This window comes from Rhamphochromis longiceps, linkage group LG3, assembly GCF_057381845.1.
Source record: "Rhamphochromis longiceps isolate RC_006_pf linkage group LG3, R_longiceps_female_GT1.1, whole genome shotgun sequence".
In the NCBI taxonomy this organism is placed as follows: Eukaryota; Metazoa; Chordata; class Actinopteri; order Cichliformes; family Cichlidae; genus Rhamphochromis; species Rhamphochromis longiceps.
In genome coordinates this window covers 22,488,894-22,514,130 of record NC_140559.1, presented here as the reverse complement: position 1 = coordinate 22,514,130, position 25,237 = coordinate 22,488,894, and the positions used below count along the sequence as shown (strand labels likewise).

The 25,237-nt window shown below is 41.6% G+C and overlaps 1 protein-coding gene and 1 long non-coding RNA gene across 2 annotated transcripts in view; one reads left to right on the top strand and one right to left on the bottom strand.

The window, feature by feature from the left end:
* Positions 1-1,598: 1,598 nt before the first annotated feature.
* On the bottom strand, positions 1,599-7,798 carry LOC146673445 (uncharacterized). Its single transcript, XM_085400956.1, has 3 exons — positions 7,642-7,798; positions 2,378-7,540; positions 1,599-1,622 (listed from the first exon to the last, which is right to left on the bottom strand). The coding sequence occupies exons 2-3, from the start codon at positions 6,917-6,919 to the stop codon at positions 1,599-1,601; spliced, it is 4,566 nt and encodes a 1,521-aa protein (XP_085257082.1). The 5' UTR covers positions 6,920-7,540; positions 7,642-7,798.
* Positions 7,799-12,141: 4,343 nt separating this feature from the next.
* LOC146673433 (uncharacterized) overlaps positions 12,142-25,237 on the top strand; it is a 461,960-nt gene continuing 448,864 nt past the window's right edge. Inside the window, exon 1 of the long non-coding RNA XR_014910515.1 lies at positions 12,142-12,534. This is a non-coding gene — a long non-coding RNA (uncharacterized LOC146673433). The remainder of the gene's footprint in view (positions 12,535-25,237) is intronic.

The window sequence follows — 25,237 nt, the reverse complement described above, 5'->3', positions numbered from 1 at the left end:
AACAGCAGGTGTGTTCGGGGAACCGGATTAGCGAGCTCACGGTTAGCGCGATGATTTGGTCTTGGATGTAGTAAGCGACGTACGAAGAACGGGCCCCAGAGCTGTGGTTAAAATGCCACAAAACAAAAAAATCCTTCCTTTGTCTTTGATAAATCATTTTTCCTTGACTTTGAAAAAAAGTTGTATCACTCCCTCCAGTTAATACACGACACCACGGTTCTTCATTCACAGATGGATTTATTCTTCTGTCACACTTCTCCTCAGAAACACCATAAAATCCACCGTCAAACTGTTATTACATAAAAGTACAGAATGACCAACATAAATATTACAAATAAACATTTAAACCCAAGTTAACAAATACGCGATAAACAAACACAGTTAACGTACCTCGCTGGCTGCACGTAACCGTGAGGGAATGAGTCCGCTTCAGGAACAAAACTTAACAAAAATAATTCCCAATTTCTTCTTCTTTGCAGCTTTCTTTTACTTTAAACTGCTTATTTATTCCTTCTTCTGCCTTAGTTAACTTATTAACTTAGCTTCTTGCACATGCCTTTTACTTCCCTTTACGTCACTTAAAAAGGCCTGTGTGCAACACAGAATGAACCTTAGTTCCTACCCCAAAAGGAACAATAAATAAAGAAAATAAATAACATAAATGAACACAATAAATTAAACAAACTGACATAATTTACATTTATGGCAGTTAAACTCCCACCAAATCTCAACTTGAGATTTCTTCACAGATTTGCATCTTCAAGTTATAAGCATTTAGTTTAACACATGCTTATTCTGCTTCAACAAGTAGTACTATTTTTTGCACTGGCCTTTCAAGATAAACTGGCCTAGTTGTGCGTTTTCCCTGTTTGTCCAAAGTTGAGTCACTAACCAACAGCTTTACCTTTCTGACCCTTCCATCAGAGCTGGGGTACACCTCCGTGACTCTTGCTAGTCTCCAGTGATTTCGCGGAGCACTGTCCTCTTGAAGAATAACAATGTCATTGACATTGGTGTTCCTTTTATCCCCATGCCATATCTGTCTTTGCTGGAGCTTAAGAAGGTACTCCCTCCTCCACCTTGTCCAAAACTCATTCGCCAAGAACTGCACCTGACGCCATCTCTTACGCAGGTATAAATCTTGACTCACGAACTGACCCGGAGGTGGCAATATGATGTTAGACTTCATCAGAAGAATGTGATTTGGTGTGAGCGGTTCAAGACTTGTTGGATCATTCAGGTGCTCTGTTGTCAGCGGTCTGCTATTTATAATAGCCATCACTTCATACAAAAAAGTCCTAAGTGAGGCGGTGTCAAGTCTTTTAGCAGACTGATCAAGAATTGCTGTTAGAACACTTCTGATTGTCCTTATTTGCCTCTCCCAAATTCCTCCCATATGGCTTGATGATGGGGGATTCATTACAAACTCACAGCCATATTCCTTCACCTGCTCATGATCCCAGTTCTTCATTGAGTCCATGAACTCTCTTTTTGCACCCACAAAGTTGGTACCTTGATCACATCTCAACTGCCTTACATTCCCACGTATTGCAATGAATACGCGCAATGCATTGATGAAGGCATCTGAACTGAGGTCATCAAGCATTTCGATATGTACAGCTCTGCAACACATACAAGTGAAGAGAAGACCATACTTCTTCAGTTCCTTTCTTGCATCCCTCACATAGAATGGTCCAAAGCAATCCATGCCACAATATGTGAATGGAGGGGTCATTTCCATTCTGTCCTCTGGCAAGTCTGCCATTTTTGGATCTTGTGTGTTCCTTCTATACTTTCTGCATGTGACGCACTTAAAGATATGTGAGGCAACTGCACTGCTGCATCCAATGACCCATATCCCATTAGATCGCAACTCATTTACAGTCATACCTCTTCCTTGATGCTGTACTTTCTCATGATAATGCTTGATCAATAAAGAAGACACGTGACTTGTTTTTGGCAGAATAGCAGGATGTTTAACATGTGTATGAAGATCACTTCTTGTTAAGCGTCCGCCTACTCTCAGCACACCCTGCTCATCCAAAAATGGACTTAATTTGCATAGCTTGTTTGCTTTGTCTTTGGATTTTACGTCCTTGGATTGCTGTAAATTCTTGATTTCACTGCTGAATACTTCTGTTTGGACCAATCTGATTAGGAAAAGTTCAGCTTGTTGTCTTTCCTCAACACTTGTACTTCCATTGAGTTTGGGACTAAGACCCTTAACTTGCTTAGCATGACGTTTAAGACAAGCAATAGCCTTAACAACTCTTTTCCAGTCAGAAAACTTAGTCAGGCGGTCCAACAATGTTCTATTTATCCTTGCGCTGGTGTTGAGCACCTGAGCCCTTCGAAGTTCTGGATCAGTATCACTAACCTCTCCCACCTTAGCATCTCTTGTGGGTAGCTCCCTTTCACACAGAAAGTCTGGGCCAGTGAACCAATTTGAAGCAACGAGCCGATCTGCCGATAACCCTCTCGAAGCATGGTCCGCCGGATTGTCTTCGGACTGCACATGATACCACTGGTTGACATCTGTGGTGGCTTTGATTCTCTGGATCCTATTTGCCACGAAAACATGAAAGCGTCTGGCATCATTATTAATGTACCCAAGAACAACCTTTGAATCAGTCCAATAATATTCCTTAAGGTTGTCTATTTCGAGCTCATGTTTTAAGATGGCACCCATCTTCGCAGCAACCACTGCTGCAGACAACTCAAGCCTTGGAACTGTTGTGACCTTAGTGGGGGCAACACGTGCTTTCCCCATGACAAGTGAGCAGTGTACGCTGCCATTAGAGTCCACTGCTCTTAGATAAGTGCACTCCCCATAACCTGTGAAGCTAGCATCTGAGAAGTGATGTAACTTGTACTGCTTGACATCTATGAAGCTTGCTGGTATGTAGCACCTCTTAATCTTTACTTGACACAAGTTATGGAGATCTTGTAACCATGACTGCCACTGTGATCTGCACTCCTCTGAAAGTGGTTCATCCCAACTAGCTTTCTCTCGACTCAACTGTTGCAAGATCAACTTCCCACGCAAAACAAACGGTGCTACGAAACCCAAAGGATCGTAGATGGAAGCTACTGTGGATAGCACTCCCCTTCTCGTCATTGGGTGTTTCTTGACAGTTACTCTGAACTGAAAGTCATCAGAGGATACGCACCATTGCACGCCCAGTGCTCTTTCTAGGAGTGGCTCCCCTAAATCTATGTCCAGTTCTTTGACACTGTCTGCACACTCTTCCTTTGGTATTGACTCCAATACCTTCTTGCTGCTGGAAATGAACTTGTGTAGTCTAAGCTTGCCTGTGCTGCAAAGCTCTCTTGCTTCCTTGATCAGCTTGATTGCCTCAGCATCAGACCTTACACTCACCAGTCCATCATCAACATAAAAATTTCTTCGGATGAACTTGACAGTGCTTTGGTTAAATCGATCTTGACCTTCTGTGGCTAGATGTTTAAGTCCAAAATTGGCACAGCCAGGTGAGGAAGCTGCTCCAAACAAATGGACTTTCATCCGAAAAACTGATGGCGGAGACTCAAGATCACCATTCTCCCACCATAAGAACCTCAAGTAGTCTTGGTCTTCAGGCTTTACATGGAATTGATGAAACATTTGTTCCACATCACACATAATAGCGACTGGGCCCTTTCGAAATCTACAAAGAACTCCCACCAAGGTGTTTGTGAGCTCTGGCCCTGTAAGAAGGTAGTCATTCAATGACATGTCTTGAAATCTTGCCGAGCAATCAAAGACCACTCGCAGTTTCTCTGGCTTTTGAGGGTGGTATACGCCATGGTGGGGAATATACCAAGCTGATCGTTTATCAAGCTCTTTTTCTGGGACCTTTTCTGCTTCACCACGACTGATAATGTCTTCCATGAAGTTCATGTAGTCTCTCCGATATTTCTGGTCTCTCTTGAGCTTCTTTTCCAAGCACATGAGGCGTTGAACAGCACTTGGCTTGTTATTTGGTAGCTCTGGCCTGCTCTGTTTAAAAGGCAGAGGCATTTCAAGATGTCCGTCTTCTTTGTGCTTAATTTCTTCTTTCATTTTAGTCAAAAACCGGAGATCTTCTTGCGAGAGATTTGTCTCTTCTCCAAGCCTTTCACTGAAGTCAGATTCCAGCACCTTAAGTATGTCTTCTGGAGCAGTCATCTCCTTAATTCTTGTTTTGCAAACATAATGAACTTCGCTCTTCAACTTACTTGTTACTTTGGGTTCAGGGGTCACTTGCTTTACAATGATGCGGTGACTTACTCCTATTGCATCACTGTAGTGTTCACCTGGATCACCATAGCTCACTATGCTCCAGCCTACGTCAGTTTTCTGTGCGAAGGGCTGGTTGTCCTCACCACATACAACTTCTCTAGGCATTAGTGCTTGTGGACAGTTATACCCGATAAGAAGACCGATTTCACATTTCTTCGGCGGGGCAATGTGTTCCGCAAGATGCTCTAAATGAGGCCATGCCTTTGCAGTCTCTGGTGTTGGAATGTGTGTACGATTGGCAGGTATGAATTCACGAGTGTAGACCGTTGGCACTGTGATCTTCTTAGAAGAAGATAACCCTCTTATTTGTAGACCTTTGAGTCTTTTGCATGGTACAATTGTCTCCTTGGAAGACATTGTAGACAGCTTCAACTTGACTGGCTCTGCATTAACATCAAGAGCATCTACCACTTCTTCAAGAATGAATGAAGAATCACTTTGTGAATCTAACAGAGCATAGACAAGGACTTCTTTGTTTGAATCACTTGGCATTGATGCATAAACAGGAACTATTGCTGAAGTCTGAGCACTGTTACCATCATGCACAACTCTATTGGATGTGGTTTCGTGAGTGGTGTCTTGCGGCGATTGTGGCTTTCTTTCTTTACTGCAACTTGTCTGGTCATTTTCCTTTTGCTTTGAGCGACCCTCATGTAAGCATGTGGGGTGGCGCTTTGAGCAGGTGTCGCAGACCATCCGGTTGCTGCAATGCTTCGATTGATGGCCAGGACTCAAACAGCCAAAGCACAGTTTCTCACCTTGTATGAACTTCACTCTGTCAGCAACTGGCCTTGCAGTTAGTCTACGGCACTTGTGCAAGACATGCCCTGTTTTCTTACAAAACATACATGTGCTTATGCTCTTCTCAGTGGTGTTAGTTGTAAAAATCCTTGCATTTGCTGCTTGGTTCTTAGAGGTCACTACATTCTGAGGTTTAGATCTTGTCCTTTCTGGCTCCCCTTGCCGCAAAGCATAGTAAGATGTAACAGGGTTACAAGCAATACTAGCCTCCAAAGTCAGGAAAGTTACGAAATACTTGAAATCTGGGAACCTTCCATGCTCCAGCTGATACTGTGTGGCTTTTCGGTTCCATCTGCTGCTTAACCAATCAGGCAACTTGGCTGTCAGTTTTTGGTTTTCAATGCCATCATCAAGAATACGCAGACTCTCATTGTGAGCCATGGCACATTCACAACTGCGTAAAAAGTCCACAAATTTCCTTAAGTCAGCGCTCTCTCTTGATGCTATCTTTGGCCAGGCATGTAATTTGTCTCGGCAGGCTTTGGCAATCATAAAAGGCTGGCCGTATCGCTCATTGAGGAGTTCCCATGCAGCAACATATGCAGTATCTGAACCAATCAGAAAATAACCTTCTAATGCCTCTCTAGCTGCTCCTCCAACATATTTCTGGAGGAAGAATATTTTCTCCGAGCTTGGAATGTTTTTCTTTTCAATAAGAGTTTGGAAGGATGACTTCCAATGATTAAACTTGAGTGGATCACCACTAAAAACTGTGGGCTCTGGAATGGGTAGCCTATTTGCTGATATAGCCTCAGCTAAGACCTTCACGAGCTCTCCTGTGCTATCGTGGAGCACATGTGTTAGCACTGCATCCTTTGGTGGTTGTGAGTGCTGGTCCTCAGTCTTCACCTGATTGAGTGGCTGCATAACCTTATGTAGATCCAGGCTCTGTGCAGCATTCCCTTGGGCTGGACTGAGCTCACTCTCATCATATACTTGAAGCCTTGCTTTGGCTGCATTCAGCCTTTTCAAATTTTCCAAACGCTCAAGTTCTCTCTTTAGGTTTTCTACAGACCTTCTTCTTGCAGCATTCTCTTCTTGCTGTTTCTTTAAGAGAGCAGCCTCTTGTTTCTCTCTTTCTAGCCTACGTTCAGTTTCTTCCCTTTCTCCTTCAAGACGACGAGCTAATGCTGCTGCTTCTTGGTCTGCAATGATCAACCTCTCTTCAGCTTCAAGGTTTTGCAGTTTCTCTTCGTGGCCCTCTTGTTCAGCCATAATCTGCAGTACAGCCTGTGTAGCTGCATACTCGGCAGCAGCTTCTTGTCTTCTAAGTGAAGATACGTTTGAGTGAATAGAAGAAGCTTTAGAACCATTAGAGGCAGGAAGTGAAACACTGGAGGCTGACGATGAGAATACAGAACTATTATCTGGCCAAATCAACTCCTCCGCTGTTCCCTGCATTTCAGATTGAGCATTTTGTACTACAGTCTTTGTGATCGAGATGCAGTTATCCATCTTGCGACGCATGTCATGGGCTGGTTGATCAATTCTTCTGTAATCATCATAAGCAATGTTCAACTCAGATAATTCCCTTTGAATACTGGTGATGTGTTCTTGTAGGATGTCACTAGGATCCTGTTTTAATACAGATCTTTTAGCTACCTTAATCAGAGCTTTCCATCGTTCATATTTGCTGTCAAAGCGAAGCAATAGCCCTTTGATTTGCTCTTTCTGAAACTCTTTTCCTTTTTCTGTTAATGTTCGGGCTCTTTCACTTCTACGAGGCTCTTCAGGTGGTGCTATATTTTGCCCGATATTTGATTCACCTGTCTGTTCTAACTCAGTCTCTTCTTCCGGAGCAGCTACTGCACCCTGAGCTTCTTTACTTGTATGTGACATTTTGATTATTTAGACACAAATATACACAGGCAGCATAGAAGAGCAAGCTGCAACAACATTTGTGAATACTGAAAGAATGAGCTTAACTAAATGAAGTCACTCTCATTCAAATTAGCCCATACATGTAGAATATTACAGAGTAAGTACACTTAACAGAGTTCTTAAAAGACACTGAACCATAAATACAAACTGAATTTCTGTCAAAATGTACAAAGTTTACTTCTGCCCTTTCAGAGCCAACTATAATTATTCAGCTGAACATGAATTTACATCTCTTACGTAAATGCACATTCATATACGTGAAACAGCGTGGCTGCCAGGCTATACACAGTTCCTTTTAGTTTCCAACTCTTGTGTTACTTTTCAGACCAAAAACTTTAGAGTCTGGCTTATAGACTTCTTCATGAAAACCTTATGAACCTGTGTGTCCTAAACAGTGGCTTATCTGTGTTCCCGTCTTGATGAGCTGTCGAATTTGCGCTGATAGGGCGAGTCTGGGCAGGTCCGAGTTTGACTATCACTCCCTCCAGTTAATACACGACACCACGGTTCTTCATTCACAGATGGATTTATTCTTCTGTCACACTTCTCCTCAGAAACACCATAAAATCCACCGTCAAACTGTTATTACATAAAAGTACAGAATGACCAACATAAATATTACAAATAAACATTTAAACCCAAGTTAACAAATACGCGATAAACAAACACAGTTAACGTACCTCGCTGGCTGCACGTAACCGTGAGGGAATGAGTCCGCTTCAGGAACAAAACTTAACAAAAATAATTCCCAATTTCTTCTTCTTTGCAGCTTTCTTTTACTTTAAACTGCTTATTTATTCCTTCTTCTGCCTTAGTTAACTTATTAACTTAGCTTCTTGCACATGCCTTTTACTTCCCTTTACGTCACTTAAAAAGGCCTGTGTGCAACACAGAATGAACCTTAGTTCCTACCCCAAAAGGAACAATAAATAAAGAAAATAAATAACATAAATGAACACAATAAATTAAACAAACTGACATAATTTACATTTATGGCAGTTAAAAGTTGTTTGTTTGTTTTTTCTTAGCCGGCTGCTTCATAAAGTGGTGGTGGACGTTTTTTATGAGGTTTAACCAGGATGAAACTTCCTGAAGTTGAACTACTCATAATTCACTGATACACAAACTGTGCTGTTTCTTGCACATCATATAAACATGTACCTATAATGTCTCTATAGAGGTTAAAAGAATACATACTTGTGTTTTCCTCTCCCTGCTGATCCATTTTATCCTTTCTTATTTTAAAGCTTCAGGTATCTCTAAAGTCAAATGAGTGAATGATTAATCAACGGCACCATATATTAGACTTTGTCAATATGGCGTAGTGGGTGTAGATTCGAAGAAAGTGAGAAAAACTGCAACTGGTTGGCAGTGAGGGGAGGAAGACAAGACAAAGACACAGTGTGTAAGAGAAACAAGTATTAATAATAACTAATAATTAAATGCAGAGTTGTGTGTAAGAACAGAGTGAAACATTTGACTGCAGAAGAAACACTCAGTGCATCATGGGAATCCCCCAGCAGCCTTTTGCAGCATAACTAAGGGAGGATTCAGGGACAGCTGATCCAGCCCTAACTATGTGCTTTATCACAAATGAAAGTTATCTATCCTAAATGGGCGTCCTTAAAGTCAGCAAAGAGGCACAGACACCAGCGAGGGAGGATAAGAAGGACAGACGCAACAACATTGTCATCCCCTATGTAGCCGGTGTATCAGAAAAACTCAGGAGAGTTTTCTCCAAGCATGACATCCCAGTGTATTTCAGACCCAGCAACACGCTCAGACAAAAACTGGTTCACCCGAAAGATAAAACGCCAAAACACAGACTTAACAATGTGGTGTATGCTGTACAGTGCAGCGAGGAATGCCCAGTCCTCTACATTGGAGAGACCAAACAGCCACTTCACAAGCGCATGGCACAACATAGAAGAGCCACCTCCACAGGACAAGACTCAGCAGTTCATCTGCAGCTAAAGGATAAAGGACACTCTTTCGAGGATGCCAACGTTCACATTTTGGACAGAGAGGACAGATGGTTTGAAAGAGGAGTGAAAGAAGCCATTTACGTCCACTGTGAGCGACCATCTTTGAACAGAGGCAGTGGTCTACGACACCAACTGTCTGCCATCTATAATCCTGTTTTGAGATCCCTTCCCAGACGCTGTTGAAAACTCCCAATTCTTTTAATCTTTGGGCTGAAGGAAGGACAATACTCGGTGTATAAATGCTCAATCAACAATACTTTATTTCCATACAATTAAACACTTAAGAGCATAAGAACGTCCGGACGGGAGAGGTGCTTGCAGCACGTCTTGAAATGGTGACGGGTTACACAGCTTCTTATAGCCTCTAGTGGCCCTCACCTAGTCGTAAAAGCCTAACCTTCCTCTCGTGTTAGCTTTCTGTTATCATCTCTTATGTTAGCGGGTCGGTTTTGACCCGTGAATTAAATCAGCTATAAAATATACTAAAAACAATAAGTTATCATCCAATTTGTTTCTCGTCTCTTGGTTACCTTGTTAGGCTTCCTTATCCATGAAAATGTTGGTTTTAATACTTTTGGTGTGGGCATCTGGGTCTTTTTTTGTCACTATACCCCTCGATTTCAATAAAAAAAAAAAAAAAAGTAAAATTAACCTCAAGAGAATCATATTAATAAATACAAGTTTTCTGTGTTACCTGAGTATTACTGAGGGGTATAGGACACATCTCTTAAATAAATCTGTTTTATTGATTTTTTTCATTTTAAGATTAATAACTAAAATGACATCTATGGTGTTACGGGTCAATTCTGACCCATAGACATTTACATCAAGAAAAGACAAAAAAAGTTTTTTTTTTTTTTCAGCAGTAGACCTTTAATATAAACTGAAAAAAAGAAAAAGTCCACTCCTCCTTTGTTTTGGTTATAGCCGTGGGTAATTGTGGGCTTTTTATCACTTCCCAATGATACAGCTTCACCTCAGTTTCCTTTGTGAAGTTCTTGTCCGAGGTCATATCTGGTAAAAAATAAAATAAAATATCACAGCTGATATTGTGATCCTGCAGTCCAGTGGTCATATGGAGGACCACACATTTTCATTGTTTCTTCTCAGGGGTGCCACTCGCAGCTTTGACTGTGAAAATCTGTACATTCCAGGCATAGTTGGTTTTTGCATCACAGGCTTCCCAGATTTTTCTGCTGTTTTTCCCTGGCTTACTGGGTATATATTGCCGGAAGGGGCATTTTCCTCAAAAAGTGGACAAGACGTTCATCCACTGTCACCTCTGGCCCTGGGATGAACATCAGTGGAAGAAGCTGCACCCATCTCTCCCAGACATCCCTGATGGGAGCAAGCTTGTCAGACCTCGGTCTGGTCTCTCAGTTGTCAAATCTGAGGACTCTTGAATCAAAATGATATCAAATGTGTGAAGTGACATCGTTGCCCAGAAAATGTTTCTGCCTGTCGATGCATCCCATAGACGATCAGTGGCCTCATTGCAGCATCTGTACACTCCAGCAAGAAGAACACCATCCAGGCATTCCTCATCATGTCGCCATGGACTTTTTTTCCCTTCAAGGTTTATCATAGTAATGATGATTCTTTCTAGTGACAATGGCATAAATATCTCAAAACATCTCTTGATGTCACTGACTTTGGTCAGAGCAAACCTTGTGATTCCAGGGGTCATTTTGATGACATTTGCAGCAGCTGGCCTGTCATGAACATAATGAGGTACTGAGCTCCAAAAGATCTTACCATTTTTGGACTTGAATCTTTCAGCAGGAGTAGCTTCAGCACCAGCGACCTCCACCTCTGATCAGATGTGTCTGTGTCTTCTGGATGATAGTCCACATTGTCTTCCCCCTCAGAAACCTGCCCATCTGAATCGCTATGCTGCTCTGTGTCCTCTCCTTCATTTTCACCAAAAGTATGATCCTGAACTTAGCTCACTGTGAATCTTCTTCTCATTTTTTGTATGCTGCAAATTGTAAATGTGCACTCTGGAAGTCAAATGGCCACTCAAATAGTGAATTCACCTCACATGCCCGTGTTTATTTTGTTTTGTTTTTGTGCAGGTATACTGCAAAAAACATGCAAAATAAGAATCCCCTAAAGCTCATATGATTAGGAGAGGCGCTTGCTGTAAGTGTTTTAGCTGACAGTGCACTTATGATTTCAGTTTTGGCTTTAATTATTGCTTTATACTCATAATATTATACCTGGGTCGAAACCGACCCTAACAACACAAAGGTCATAATTTCAACTAGGGCATTTTATAATTTAGTGAAAATATTTTTTTTTGTTTGATTTTATAGAAATAGAGGTTCCTGACAAAGTCAAAAAGCCTTGATACAATAAACAAATGTATGTGATTTTTTTTATGCATTTGAAATTTAAAATGGGTCGGTGCCGACCCTAACACGAGAGGAGGGCTAAACATTCACATTCTTTTCTCTCACACGGCGCCTAAGTTATGACCTCGGCTCCTTGTTTCTCTGCCCTCTGTAAAGGTGGGGTGGAATGTGGTCTATCTCTTCTATCCTAGACACAGAGTCTCCTGCATACAACCTTTCCTTCTATGATTCAGCAGTAAAGCATGTCAAGAAAACAGTGTAAGACATTCACAGCAGATCAAGGATACAGAGTGATGCACACTTATCTAATGAACTACAAAATGATTATGTTCTTTTAACCCAAAAGTATAATAAGGACTAAACTACATACACAGCACACCATCTAAACTAAAGGATATTATATGACCTACAGCAGTTAACATAATTCAACTACTTTAACTACAGATATAAGATAACATATGATAACAGAATAATCTCACAACGCCTTAACGCCCACTCACATCCTGGGCTATCTGACCTCAGGAAATCATATGATAAGGTGGGGCCAGGTTTCACAATGAGCTCACCCGAAACCCTGGCTGAGTAGGACCCACACCTGCTTTCACACCTTGGCTCATGTGATTAGTTAGAGGATCATCAAGGGGTCCTTTGTCCCTCTTTGGGGGGAAACTCGGACTCCCCACCAATTGGACCCTTAGAACTGAAGAAGCTTCTCGGATGAGAGGTGAAACGTCTTCAAGCAACTCAAGAAGTCCAGACGCTTTCCTTTCCAAGCTCCTTAGACTATGATGACCTGAATGACTGAGAACCTTCACAGACATATTAGTAGGGATGGGTATCGAAAACCGGTTCTTGTTGAGAACCGGTTCCCACTGTTTCAATTCCTTGGAATCGTTTGCCATTTTTGCAAACGATTCCCTTATCGATTCCAGTCGCCCCGAATGACGTCACCACGTTGCGGAGCGTCATTTACCTGGCAGGAAACATGGTGGCTCAGACGCTAAAAAGTTTGGTTATACTTTACAAGAACAGATGACAACAGGGCAACTTGCAATACTTGCAAAGTAGATACTTCATTTAAGGGAGGAAACACTACGAATATGCAAAAGCATTTGCTCACAAAACACGCGATGACCTTAAATGAATGTCGTGTTTTTAATTCCGCTCCGGACTCGTGAATCTCAACCCAGCAGCAGCGGTAACGTTTGCACGTCCTCTCCCGTTAATGCGGCAGGTAAATAATCAACTAACAGTGCATATTATGTTAGCGCGATTTGCCTTATCTGCCATTACTGTACATGTAGGTGACCATGATGAGAGAGACAGACTCTGGCTGGCGCTCGCTGGCAGTTCTCGCTGCAGTCTACCGGTAGCGTCTCCTTTCAAGCCAGGATAGACTAATGTCACCGAGCAGTGTCTAAGTTTGTGGTCAAAGGCTTGCACCCATTTGCCACAGTAGATGCCCCGATTTTCGGTAAGTGAATGTGTTTAATTGTAGGCAGGGACATTACTGGATATTCTTGTGTAATTGCTACAGAATAATTTATGTTATACTTTGTTATTGCTACAGAAGAATATTTATTTTATTATTTTACATTTACAATTTTTTTCCCTGTGTCCCTGTGACACCACATTGAAGAGCCATAGGCTGGATCTCTTAAGATCTCACTGCTGGGTTTGTAAGGCCATGTTACTCCTAAATTTCTATCTTGTTCAAAGAGAAGATATAAAACAAAGTTCTAAGCTAATCGACCTTAATGTTCTCCTTTTTTAAAAAGAATCGATAAGAGAATCGATAAAGAATTGAATCGTTAAACAGAATCGAAAATGGAATCGGAATCGTGAAAATCTTATCAATACCCATCCCTACATATTAGTGTGTAGTGTAGTCAATAGTTTTGTTGTGTGTGTGTCAGAACAATGAGGCGACTGCTGAATGTTACAGGTGTTACAGCAGTGACACATCTCCTGTTGTCAGGCCTGCAGGTATCAGGCTGTTGTTCTCCTTTATCTCATAGTGGACAGAAATTATTTTTTGGAGTGGCACAAATAATTTGTGTGGCATCAAATTTGATAAAGAACACCTGATTGTTCTGTAAATACTTTTGAAATGTTTGTTTAAAAAACGCCTTGGCAGCATTTTCAGGTAAACAGCTGCAAAAACCTTTGTTGTTTGCAAAACTCAGAAACTTTTTTGAAGAAGTAACTATATAATTAATTGCCCAACGTTGGTCTTTATATACTGTATTTTGCAGACAGAGTTACAGCTATCTCTCCCAGACCAAAGACTCAGACTCATAATACAAGTCAGAGCTTTATAAAAAAAAGAAAAAAAAGAAAGTAAGTTGTGTTTTCAAAATTGGAGTTCAAGTTATTTTTACTTCCAATAGTGTTAACATACTACACAGGTCATGAACAAGATTTTTTTTACATTTTCATTGTAGTTGTGGGCTAAAGCAGTTAATTAAAAGTAGTCTAACACAAATATAAATGCTGTAATTTGATTATTTTAATAAACCATATAACTTGGATGGATTCGATGCTGGTGTGACCACAGTGCACACGTCTGATGTTGCTCACAGTGGTCCAAGGGATCGCTCAGGGAGTTTGTGTGTTCGCTCAGACACATGAAAAATTAGAGGGAACATTGGAATCATGTATGATTTTGGTTCCACTTCTCACGTGTACACCACTTTGTGTTGGTCTATCACGTGGAATTCCAATAAAATTGATTCATGTTTGTGGCTGTAATGTGACAAAATGTGGAAAAGTTCAAGGGGGCGGAATACTTTTGCAAGCCACTGTATATAGCACAAGAGTGTTACTAACTCAAGAAAACCATTTGTACTTTAGACTGACTGTGGTATCTTTGTTCATACACAAATTCTTGTATAGTATTTATCTTTTCTTTATTCAAATCAATGAAGAGACGCAGATATCCAGCGATAAAAGACTTGTCTGCATATTCAGAGATCCATTTCCTTTTCTCACAGTATGCTGCTCTTTTATTAGACTTTAACTTTTGTTCTTATATGGTTCTCTGAATGCACTGCAATCAAACCTTTGTCAGATAATTGACTCATTTGTCAACCTGAAGTGGTGAATATCTTTTTGCTGTATTTTTTAATTGCATTAATGAATTTCACAGACTGCTCCTAGTAGATACATCTGGCAAGTTCCAAGATTACCAAGACAAAGCAAAGCACAGTTATGTTTGAAATATGGTATCTCTGTGCTCTCCTCTTCTTTCCTTAAATTTAATAGAGTTAAATGATATGAGTTTAAAAAAATAAAATAAAATAAAATAAAAACAAAGACAATAAAACACACCAAAAAGATAGTTGCATACACGTAAGCTTGCACACAGTCAGAGTTAACAATGAAAATGTTTTGCGATGGGTGTAATTATAATTATGATGATGATGATAGTGAATTAAAACAGAAAATGTAAAAAAAAAAAAAAGAAAGTTGGAAGCGTTAGAATACAGTTTTAAAATGATACAAATGATTATAGACACATTCACATTAAATAGTATCTGGGACCAAAGTGTGCAAATGCTCAACATGGGAAATTATTTCATGTTTATTTTATTCAGTTAGACTTGAAACCTGCATAATATTAGCCTATAGAGTTATGTGTCATGTGTGTGTAAAACAACTGTTTCTTGTTCAAAAATTGTGTGTGTATGAGAGAGAGAATTGCCTTTATAGCCTTCAGTTTTTAATCATGTTATGAGTAGATTTGGTGTCCCACTTAGTGATTGTGGCGGGGGTGTGGTCTCTGGCCTGCTGCAGTGGAGGGGCGATATGGTGAATTGTGAGCGGCGTCGAGGTGGCAGGGGAAACAGGTGTGGGCCAGAATGAATCACTCTATTTCTCTATGTATGTGAGGAGTGGCAATGACAGGAGCTGCTCCTGGAGTTACCTGTGCTGAAACCAGGAAGCATAACTGCTGAATAAGCAACAATAAAAAGCTACAAACACAGAAATTCTGTGTGTGTGTTGGGTCCTTGCCACAGTGGTATTTTAGCTTGCCATGGAGTCACAGTTTGCAGGTGTTACATCTTACAGTTATTATTATCATGAAATATTAGTAAAACTTTACTTTGCTGAAATGGATGCTTTATCATTAATAGGTAACCAGAGAATTGTGACACTGTGGCCAACGCTTCCTAGATTAATCCCTGAGTAGTGTAAAAGCATATAAATTGTTTAACAAGGTTACGTATATAACGTGTACATATATCCTCTGGTATGTCATGTGCTTTTGCATATCGTATAAATAATCATGGTTGGCCGTCCGGCTGCGGTCTGGGGTGTGGGGCCTCCCTGCTGCTGTGGAGTCGGGGTGGTCTGCCTCTCCCCACCGCAGGGAAAAGGGTAACACCACCTGGGTCTGGGTGCGGTTCCCCCCTCCAGGGGCAAGGGTACCTAGACCCGGTTTGTAGAGTACGCTTGGGGAGTGTGATCGTGTATACAGCGTCTCTTTATGTCTGTCTCCACGTCGGCTGAGTGTGAAGTGCACATGAGAGCATGAGGGTGGGAATGGATGTTTGTGTCTGTGTGTGCCTGTATGTTTGTGTCTATATGTCAGGTTGGGTATCAGACACCACCTCTCTGGGGACACCCCAGGCCCTCCAAGGTTTGGAGGCCTATCTCCACCCACCACCACTTCCCCTGCCAGTGGTGGACTCCCTCAGGTGTCGGTGCATTGGTGGTTCTTTGTGTCTGGGGGTGGGCGTCCAGGTACACACCGGCTCACTCCTTGGCGGCCGCTTATCGGGGCCTGGAGCCTGGGGCTCACTCGGACCACTTCGGAGGTGGGGTGCCCCCGGCCTCTCGGCCTGGGGCTCGGTCACTCAGGCACAGCTGGCTGCCGGCGGAGCTCACGGGCACGTCACTGCAACTCCCCCTGGCTTCTGCTCCGCGGCTGCTGAATGAGCCCTCATCTGGGACTCTCCTTAGCTCTTACTGGGACAGTGGCGCGGCTGCCCCTCTGTTGGTCTTCCTTGGTCTCTTGTGTTCTGGGGGCCTCTGGATGTCTGGAGTTTTGATCTCCTCCATACCCACTTCACACCCTGGAGGACGGGGCTGTGGCCCCCCACACTCCCTAGCAGATCATTACATGGAGAAACCTTTGGAATGCAAGCATGCTGATCCACACAGGTATGCACACAGGTGTACACATGGGTATTCACAGACGCGGACTACAGCTTTCTTGGCTGCTGCCTCAAAGCACACTGTGCGCTGTCTATCTTGCGTGCTGCACAATATCGTTTATTATTTAGTAACTATTGATATCTACTGCTAGCTAGTTTATTGTGATGGTGCTTTTTTTTTTCTCTTATTATGTTGCTCTTCGTTGTTTGCTGTCTCCTCTGTTTTTTTTTTCTCCATACAGGTGACCCAGGAGTTTTGTTTTTTTTGTTTGTTTGTTTTTTTCTCTCTCCCCCCCCCCCCCCCCCCCCCCCCCCTTCTCACAGTCTCTTCTCCCCTTTGGTTTTCTTTCTCCATCTCTTTCTTTCATTCTTTCCCCCTGTCCTATCCCACAGTCATGTCTGTCCCGTTTACAACTGAAAATAAAATAAATTCATAATTATAATAAAGGTCAATCAAATGGACCAATATGGCAAGGCCATGATGATCCACTTGGTAAAATAAATCCGCTTGGCATCTTTCTTGGCCTCAAGACAACAATTCTGATGGCTATAGATCCAAACGGGACACAAAAATAAAAAATAAAAATAAAAAATAATCATAGTGGGCTGCCAGGGCCATTTTTTGGTCCTAGTCCAGCCCTGGCAGCATGTTCTTTCTTGTTTTCCCATCCCATTAGTTAGATTATGTTCGTTCACTCACTTGCCCTTGTGTGTACTTATGTCTGCATCTCTCTTCTGTTCGTTGTCAGAATCTCCCTTATCCCCTGGCTGTGCGTTCTGCCTGTTAGTTTAGTTTCCAGTTCCTTTCCTTTTGGTTTTGTATTTTGTAAATCTAGGAATAAAGCTGAGTTTTGAGTTTAGTTTTCATCTAAGAGTGCATTTTTGGTTCTCCAATTTGCCCACTTCACATCACTGCATAATAGATACAGTGTGTGTGAAAGATGTAACTGGGTTAAAGACATCATCTGTGCACCCCCCCCCCCCCCCAAAAAAAAAAATTAAAGTAGTACAGAGACACAATCTGTCTATACTGTCTATGGCTGAATGGACTCGGCAGGATAACAAGCAGTCTCAGGATTATGACCCTCTGGATCACACAAACAGAACCTACAATATTATGCATAGTTCTTGAATCGGAAAAATATGGTGAGTGTCCTAAGCGGCCAGATGAGAGAAGGATGCGACACCGAGGATGTGGACAACTGGGTGAAGAATTTGTCTGACAGACAGCTCACCCAAACAGAGAAAAACATACTTGCTAAAGGGTTGAATTTTGCTGTCACACTGAGACAAATCCCGCTAGTGGAACTGATCACAGCCACAGAAACAGCAATTCGAAACAACAATATTGCAGAAGTGGAAGCAGAGCAACTACGGAAGAAAGTTTCAGCCTGCTTCAGCAATGCAAAGCCAACAGCATCCAAGATCACCATGGAGGAGAGGAAGGCACGAACATCACTTAGTAATGACAAAAACATTATCATCCTTCCAGCAGACTAGGGTAGGTGCACAGTATTGCTAAACCAGAAAGACTATCATGAGAAAATCTTGTCACTACTCAGTGACGAAAATACTTATGAGCCCCTGAAACGAGACCCAGGAAGTGGTTACAGGAAGAGGGTGATAGACTGTCTGAAGCAGTTAGAACAAGACAAGGCTATCGACCGGACCTCATACCACAGGCTATACCCAGGGGAATCTACACCAAGTCTGTATGGTTTACCAAAGATACATAAACAGGGTGCACCTTTAAGACCGATTGTCTGTATGATCAACTCGGTCACCTGTAACATCTCCAAGTGTCTGGCTTCGATCCTCAACCCGCTGGTAGGCAGCTCTGAACACCACATCCAGAACACCTTGGATTTTGTTGAGAAGGTGAGAGATGTCATTATGGAGGCAGATGAAACCATGGTCTCGTACGAGGTTACATCTCTCTTCACTTGCATCCCAGTCACGGAAGCGTTGAAGGTAGTTTGTAAGAGATTACAGGATGACCCCAACCTCAGCAACAGGACCCCTCTCAGCATCAACCAAGTGTGTTTGCTTTTGGAACTGTGTCTTCATTCCACCTACTTCACATACAAGGGTCAGTTCTACAGGCAGAAACATGGGTGTGCCATGGGCTCCCCAGTTTGGCCCATCGTGGCCAATTTGTACATGGAAGAAGTGGAAAAGAGGGCTTTGCTATCCTACCCTAGAACACCACCAAGTCATTGGTTCAGGTATTTGGATGACACCTGGGTGAAAATCAAATCTCAGGAAGAACCAGAATTCATGGATCACATTAACTCGGTGGACCGACACATCAAATTCACCGGGGAGCATATGAAAAGTGGCAGGTTAGCCTTCTTAGACTGTGAGATTTCCATCAGCAATGGGGGCTGTCTAAAGCTGATGTGTACCGTAAGCCTTTGCATACGGATTGGTATTTAAGGTTTGACTCTCATCATCCACTGGAGCATAAACTGGGTGTCATCAGGACGCTACAACACAGAGCGAACACCATCCCCACAGACACAGCGGCCAGGGAAGCAGAAGAACATCACATCAAGAAGGCCCTGAGTAAATGTGGTTATCCCAGCTGGACTTTTGTCAAAGCTGGGAAGGCGCCAAAGAAAGCTCCAGCCGATCCAGGAGAGAAGGACAACCACTGCCTAAACGAAAACCTGTAGTGATTCCATATGTGTCAGGAGTATCGGAGCAGTGAGACGCATTTTTTCTAAACACCGGGTCTCTGTGGCTTTTAAACCCCAAAAAACGCTGCGCCAAATATTGGTCCACCCCAAGGATTGGGTCCCCGACACAAACAGAGTAACAAAGTGTATGCTGTTAAGTGCCAGGAGGATTGCCAGGATTTATACATTGGGGAAACCAAGCAACCTCTGGCGAAGTTGATGGCATAACACAGAAGAGCTACCTCGTCAGGCCACGACTCTGCAGTCTATTTACACCTACAGGCCAGTGGACACTCTTTCAATGATGAGGATGTAGACATCCTGGACAGGGAGGAATGCTGGTTTGAGCGCAGAGTCAAGGGCGCCATTTACGTGAAAAGGGAAATACCATCTCTCAATCGAGCAGGGGGCCTAAGGGTACATCTTTCGCCATCTTGCAATGCTGTGATTGCAGCCATTCCCTAACTCTCTGTGAATGGTACTCATGGCCATTGATCAGTGGGGTTTGGTCAGTGGTTGTTGATCAATGGTCATGAGAATTTGTATAATGATGATGAAGGAACTGATCTCCCAGCCCATTGTTCCTTCACTGGGCTGGTTTCAGTCATTATGCAAATGTACTGTTTATAAGATTTGGGGAAACCTGCACTCAGCTGAGACTGAAGAAGTCACTTGGATGAGTGACGAAACGTTTCTCCCACAAAAGGCTACGTCCAGATGACCATAATCAACTTTTGGAGTTTTACTTACCTGGATGATTGAGCATGCATCAAGACACCAACGGTAAGTTTCTTGCTACCATCCTGTGAGAACTGTCTGGTGCTGCCATCTATTGACTGGGAAATGCTCAAACAGCTGCGGTCTTTGTGCTGAACAGCAGATAATTCTGTTTCCATGATAGAGCACATCTAGTCCCACTTTTTATTATTCATTATGAAGCTAATCCTCAAGTTCAGTAAGGAAGATTTCACATGGCCTCACATGTGTCCACTCAAAGGTCCTGCTGGATAAATCCAACCTTTACCACTTCCACTTTTCCACACTCTCAAGCGGTTTGTGTCACCACTGGTGTAATCCAATCACCTTTTCCCGGCCTAGAGATACATTTTCTGAAAATCTTGTTAACTTGAGAACAAAGGAATATAGAATTTTAATATTTGAATTTGAAATTGATGCCATAGCTTTATCTACTAAGAGGATGATGGTTAGGACTGGCAGCTGCCATTATTTTTCTCCCAGTCTTTAAAATCTAATAAATATTTTTACAGCAGCCCTTGTTTTCCTATCTTTTTTCCCCCCCTCAAGCTTAATACAGTGGCTTGCAAAAGTATTCGGCCCCCTTGAAATTTTCCACATTTTGTCACATTACAGCCACAAATATTAATTAATTTTATTGGAATTCCACGTGAAAGACCAACACAAAGTGGCGTACACGTGAGAAGTGAAACGAAAATCATACATGATTCCAAACATTTTTTACAAATAAATAACTGAAAAGTGGGGTGTGCGTAATTATTCAGACCCCTGAGTCAATACTTTGTAGAACCACCTTTTGCTGCAATTACAGCTGCCAGTCTTTTAGGGTATGTCTCTACCAGCTTTGCACATCTAGAGACTGAAATCCTTGCCCATTCTTCTTTGCAAAACCGCTCCAGCTCAGTCAGATTAGATGGACAGCGTTTGTGAACAGCAGTATAAAAGATCTTGCAAAGGATTCTCGATTGGATTTAGATCTGGACTTTGACTGGGCCGTTCCTACAAAGGACCCCCTGATTAGGTAGAGGATCATCAGGGGGTCCTTTGTCCCTCTTTGGGGGGAAACTCCAACAGGGTTTAAATCTGGAACTCTCCACCATTTGACCCTTAGAACTAAAGAAGCTTCTCGGATGAGAGGTGAAACGTCTTCAAGCAACTTAAACAAGTCCAGATGCTTTTCTTTCCAAGCTCCTTAGACAGTGATGTGCAGTGTTAGTTTTCCGCCACACATAGCGTTTTGCATTTTGGCCAAAAAGTTCCATTTTGGTCTCATCTGACCAGAGCACCTTCTTCCACATGTTTGCTGTGTCCCCCACATGGCTTGTGGCAAACTGCAAACGGGACTTCTTCTGGTTTTCTGTTAACAATGGCTTTCTTCTTGCCACTCTTCCATAAAGGCCAACTTTGTGCAGTGCACGACTAATAGATGTCCTATGGACAGATTCCCCCACCTGAGCTGTAGATCAATGCAGCTCGTCCAGAGTCACCATGGGCCTCTTGGCTGCATTTCTGATCAGCGCTCTCCTTGCTCAGCCTGTGAGTTTAGGTGGACGGCCTTGTCTTGGTAGGTTTACAGTTGTGCCATACTCCTTCCATTTCTGAATGATCGCTTGAACAGTGCTTCGCGGGATGTTCAAGGCTTGGGAAATCCTTTTGTAGCCTAAGCCTGTTTTAAATTTCTCAATAACTTTATCCCTGACCTGTCTGGTGTGTTCTTTGGACTTCATGGTGTTGTTGCTCCCAATATTCTCTTAGACAACCTCTGAGGCCGTGACAGAGCAGCTGTATTTGTACTGACCTTAGATTACATACAGATGCACTCTATTTAGTCATTAGCACTCATCAGGCAGTGTCTATGGGCAACTGACTGCATTCAGACCAAAGGGGGCTGAATAATTACACACACCCCACCTTGCAGTTATTCATTTGTAAAAAATGTTTGGAATCATGTATGATTTTCATTTCACTTCTCACGTGTACACCACTTTGTATTGGTCTTTCACATGGATTTCCAATAAAATTGAGTCATGTTTCTGGCTGTAATGTGACAAAATGTGGGAAAGTTCAAGGGGGCCAAATACTTTTGTAAGCCACCATTTGCAGCCAAACATCTATTGTGTTTGGCTGTAAATAAAAATGTTTTAAATCCCTGGAATATTAATGCATTTAATTATATCAGTGTAAGTAATTGTCTTCATAGCTGATTTGAAGACTTCATTTGTTTATATTTGTGTCAGATAAAGATCACATCATTATTTCATTACCAAATAATAGCTACACTTCTCTTGTTCCATTATACTCAAGTTGTGGACAATGTAATGTAAAACAATGTTAATAAAAATGAAATTATATCCTTGAAATGTTTCCAATCACATAATGACACAATACAGATCTAACTGGTATTACATGGGCAAGGGTAACACCGTGTTCTTGTCTCATTAAACTTGTTGATAAATTACTTAATACCTTGCACACAGAGCTGTCTGTGAAGGAAAGTAACTGCCTTTAACTGTCCAGATATGTACTCAAACATAAGCTTGCATAATGTGGATTCTGTTACCATGTAAATCTTGTATAAACTATGTCTCACAAGTGCAGGGCTGCTGGTATTCTGATCAGATATTTTACATTTGCATTAAAACTGAAACGACTATCAGCTGGACACTATATAATGAATTCACTGTAACTATTCACCATCTTCAGAGCATTTCACTTTTGAGCTGGTGCTCCAGAGGACCAACTTTGCCTAACCACTGCAAGAAACCTACCACACACAAGTCAAATGAAAAATAAGGTAAGTGTCCTAATTCGACATCAAAAATGCTTGATAAATAATAAAAAGACATCCTCAATTCAAACATTACAGAGAGTTTGGTGACTTTATTCAGAGTAATTGTTACAGAAGATTAACTGAATGCAATATTTTTGACAAAGGTCAAGTGTAGTTTGACTTTAGATCTACAGGCTATTAAACAAAGATCCAGAGTTCATTTTTCCAGACTGATGTGCTTGATATATTTTTAGTCAAGAATGTAATTATGAGTTTTGCTTTATTATAATTATTGAATTATATCAAATGTAACTGAGACGGATGCCTCACAAAAAGAAAAGGGTGGTAACATTAAAGTGTAAAATCTTTTGTTTTTCTTCACAAGGGAATCATGAGGGTTCAGTGTGCCTCTTTGCTGCTGCCGCTGCTGCTGCTCTCTGCTGCTGTGCTCTCACAGAATTATGAGGAGTTCAAAAGGAAACACACTCTACAAAAGAATGGCCCTTATGATTGTGATGAACTCATGAAAAAAATAAATGACGGTGATGGACGCAATTTCAATACTTTCATTGTTTTTCACACAAAAACAGATGAAAATATAAAAGCTTTGTGTCAAGACCAAAAAAATGATTATATCCCCTTAAAAATGGAGTGGGAGTTTTTTGTGTGTAACAAAAACGGAGGAAAATGGACTAATATAGGTAAAAAAACAAATGTGGAGATAAAATGTGAAGAATTTGTACCAGTACACATTCGGGATAAGCCTTGAAACAGCTGTGTTGTTTTCTTTATGACTTGCTAAACAGAATTTCTTAGTGTGATGAAAATCATGTGACCATCTTCTGTTAAGTTATGTCTGGAAATAATGATAACCCGATGATAAAAGGGAACTGAAAGGATTTGAATCAATTGCATTAAATAAAGTGGAATAAAATCTTTCTCTTTTTCTCTTGGTTCGCAATTTTATTACCTGATTTTATTCTGAAAACATACGTTTTATGAACAGTTTCATGAATCATACTTTAAAAATGTTTTAAAAATCAAAAATGACCAATGGAAAATCTGCAAGTTGACCGTTCAAAATAATTTATCCATGATGACACCCACAATATGAGAAAACTAAAGTACGCATGAGAATTTAAAGCATGAATTTCTTTTAAATTGTTTTTTTTTGTTTAAATATATTTTATATTCTTATTGTGTGGTTTCCTAATTTAGTATGTCCAGTTCATGTTTCTAGTTCTTAGCCTCTTGTCTTAGTTGGTTCCCTCTTGTGCCCTATTCATCTTGGTCTCTTTAATGTTATTTCTCGTATCCCCTGTATGTAGTCTGTCATGTCTCCGTGTTTGTCTGTGTCAAATATGTGTGTCTTAGTGTTCACGCTTCCTGTTTTATATTGACAGTCTCTAGTCTTCTGTGTATTGTGTTTAATTTTGCTTCCCCTACCTCATTAGTTTGATTTTTCTATTCACCCTCTTGTACATATATTGTCTCGGCCTCCCTTTATCTATCGTCAGTGTGTCAGTCCTCTTTCCCTCGTGTTGTTCTATGTCAGTTTTCCTTAGTGTCTTTTCAGTTTAGGTTTAGGATTTGGTTTTCTTTTTCAGTTTCCTTTTGTATTCTTTTCTCATCTTTATTTTGTACTTTTTCATCAGCGTTAATGATGGGCGAATGAAGCCTTTAGAGCACAGGTTTTTAACCTAAGGTCCTCGAGGGGCGCTGTCCTGCTTGTTTTCTAACTAACCTGCCCTTGTAGCTTCTTATTGGCGAAGCACACCTGATCCAGGTAATCAGCACCAGGTAGGGCAGGGATATCAAGTAACTCTTGATATTCAAAGTAATCAGCAGCAGTCGTGATAAGAAAGCAGTTCAGTTTAACGAAGGAAAACTTTCTTCCTGTTCCATGATCAATCTCCAACTGTTAAATGTGTACTCAATATTACTGTAACGTTTTAACAAAGTCGTTTCTTTTTTTAAGATGAGACAGGTGTCCAATCCCAAAACATTCCTTGCACATTCCCATAGACTGAGTGGTCACCAAATTAGAATCTGTGGGACAAATAGGATTTTGGTGTGACTTGCTTTTAGAACCAGCCTTAAGTGGCCTTTAGAGGCTTAATTTTTCTCACTAGCCAATCAGAAATTTGAATGAAGACCATTGGAAACTAATGTCAGATGAAAAAAAATATGATGCTGTTTATTTGTGGTGAACGTGTCTCAAGAGTTGGGAGTTTGCCTTGTAATCGGAAGGTTGCCAGTTCGAGTCCCGGCTTGGACTGTCTTAGTCGTTGTGTCCTTGGGCAAGACACTTCACCCGTTTCCTACTGGTGGTGGTCAGAGGGCCCGGTGGTGCCAGTGTCCGGCAGCCTCGCCTCTGTCAGTGCGCCCCAGGGTGGCTGTGGCTACAATGTAGCTGCCATCACCAGAATGGGTGGATGACTGGGTGTGTAAAGCGCTTTGGGGTCCTTAGGGACTAGTAAAGCGCTATACAAATACAGGCCCTTTACAATGAACAGTAACCACTTAACTCAGTTTTTTTTCTCTGCCATGTTTCAGATTTATTCTGAAAAGAAA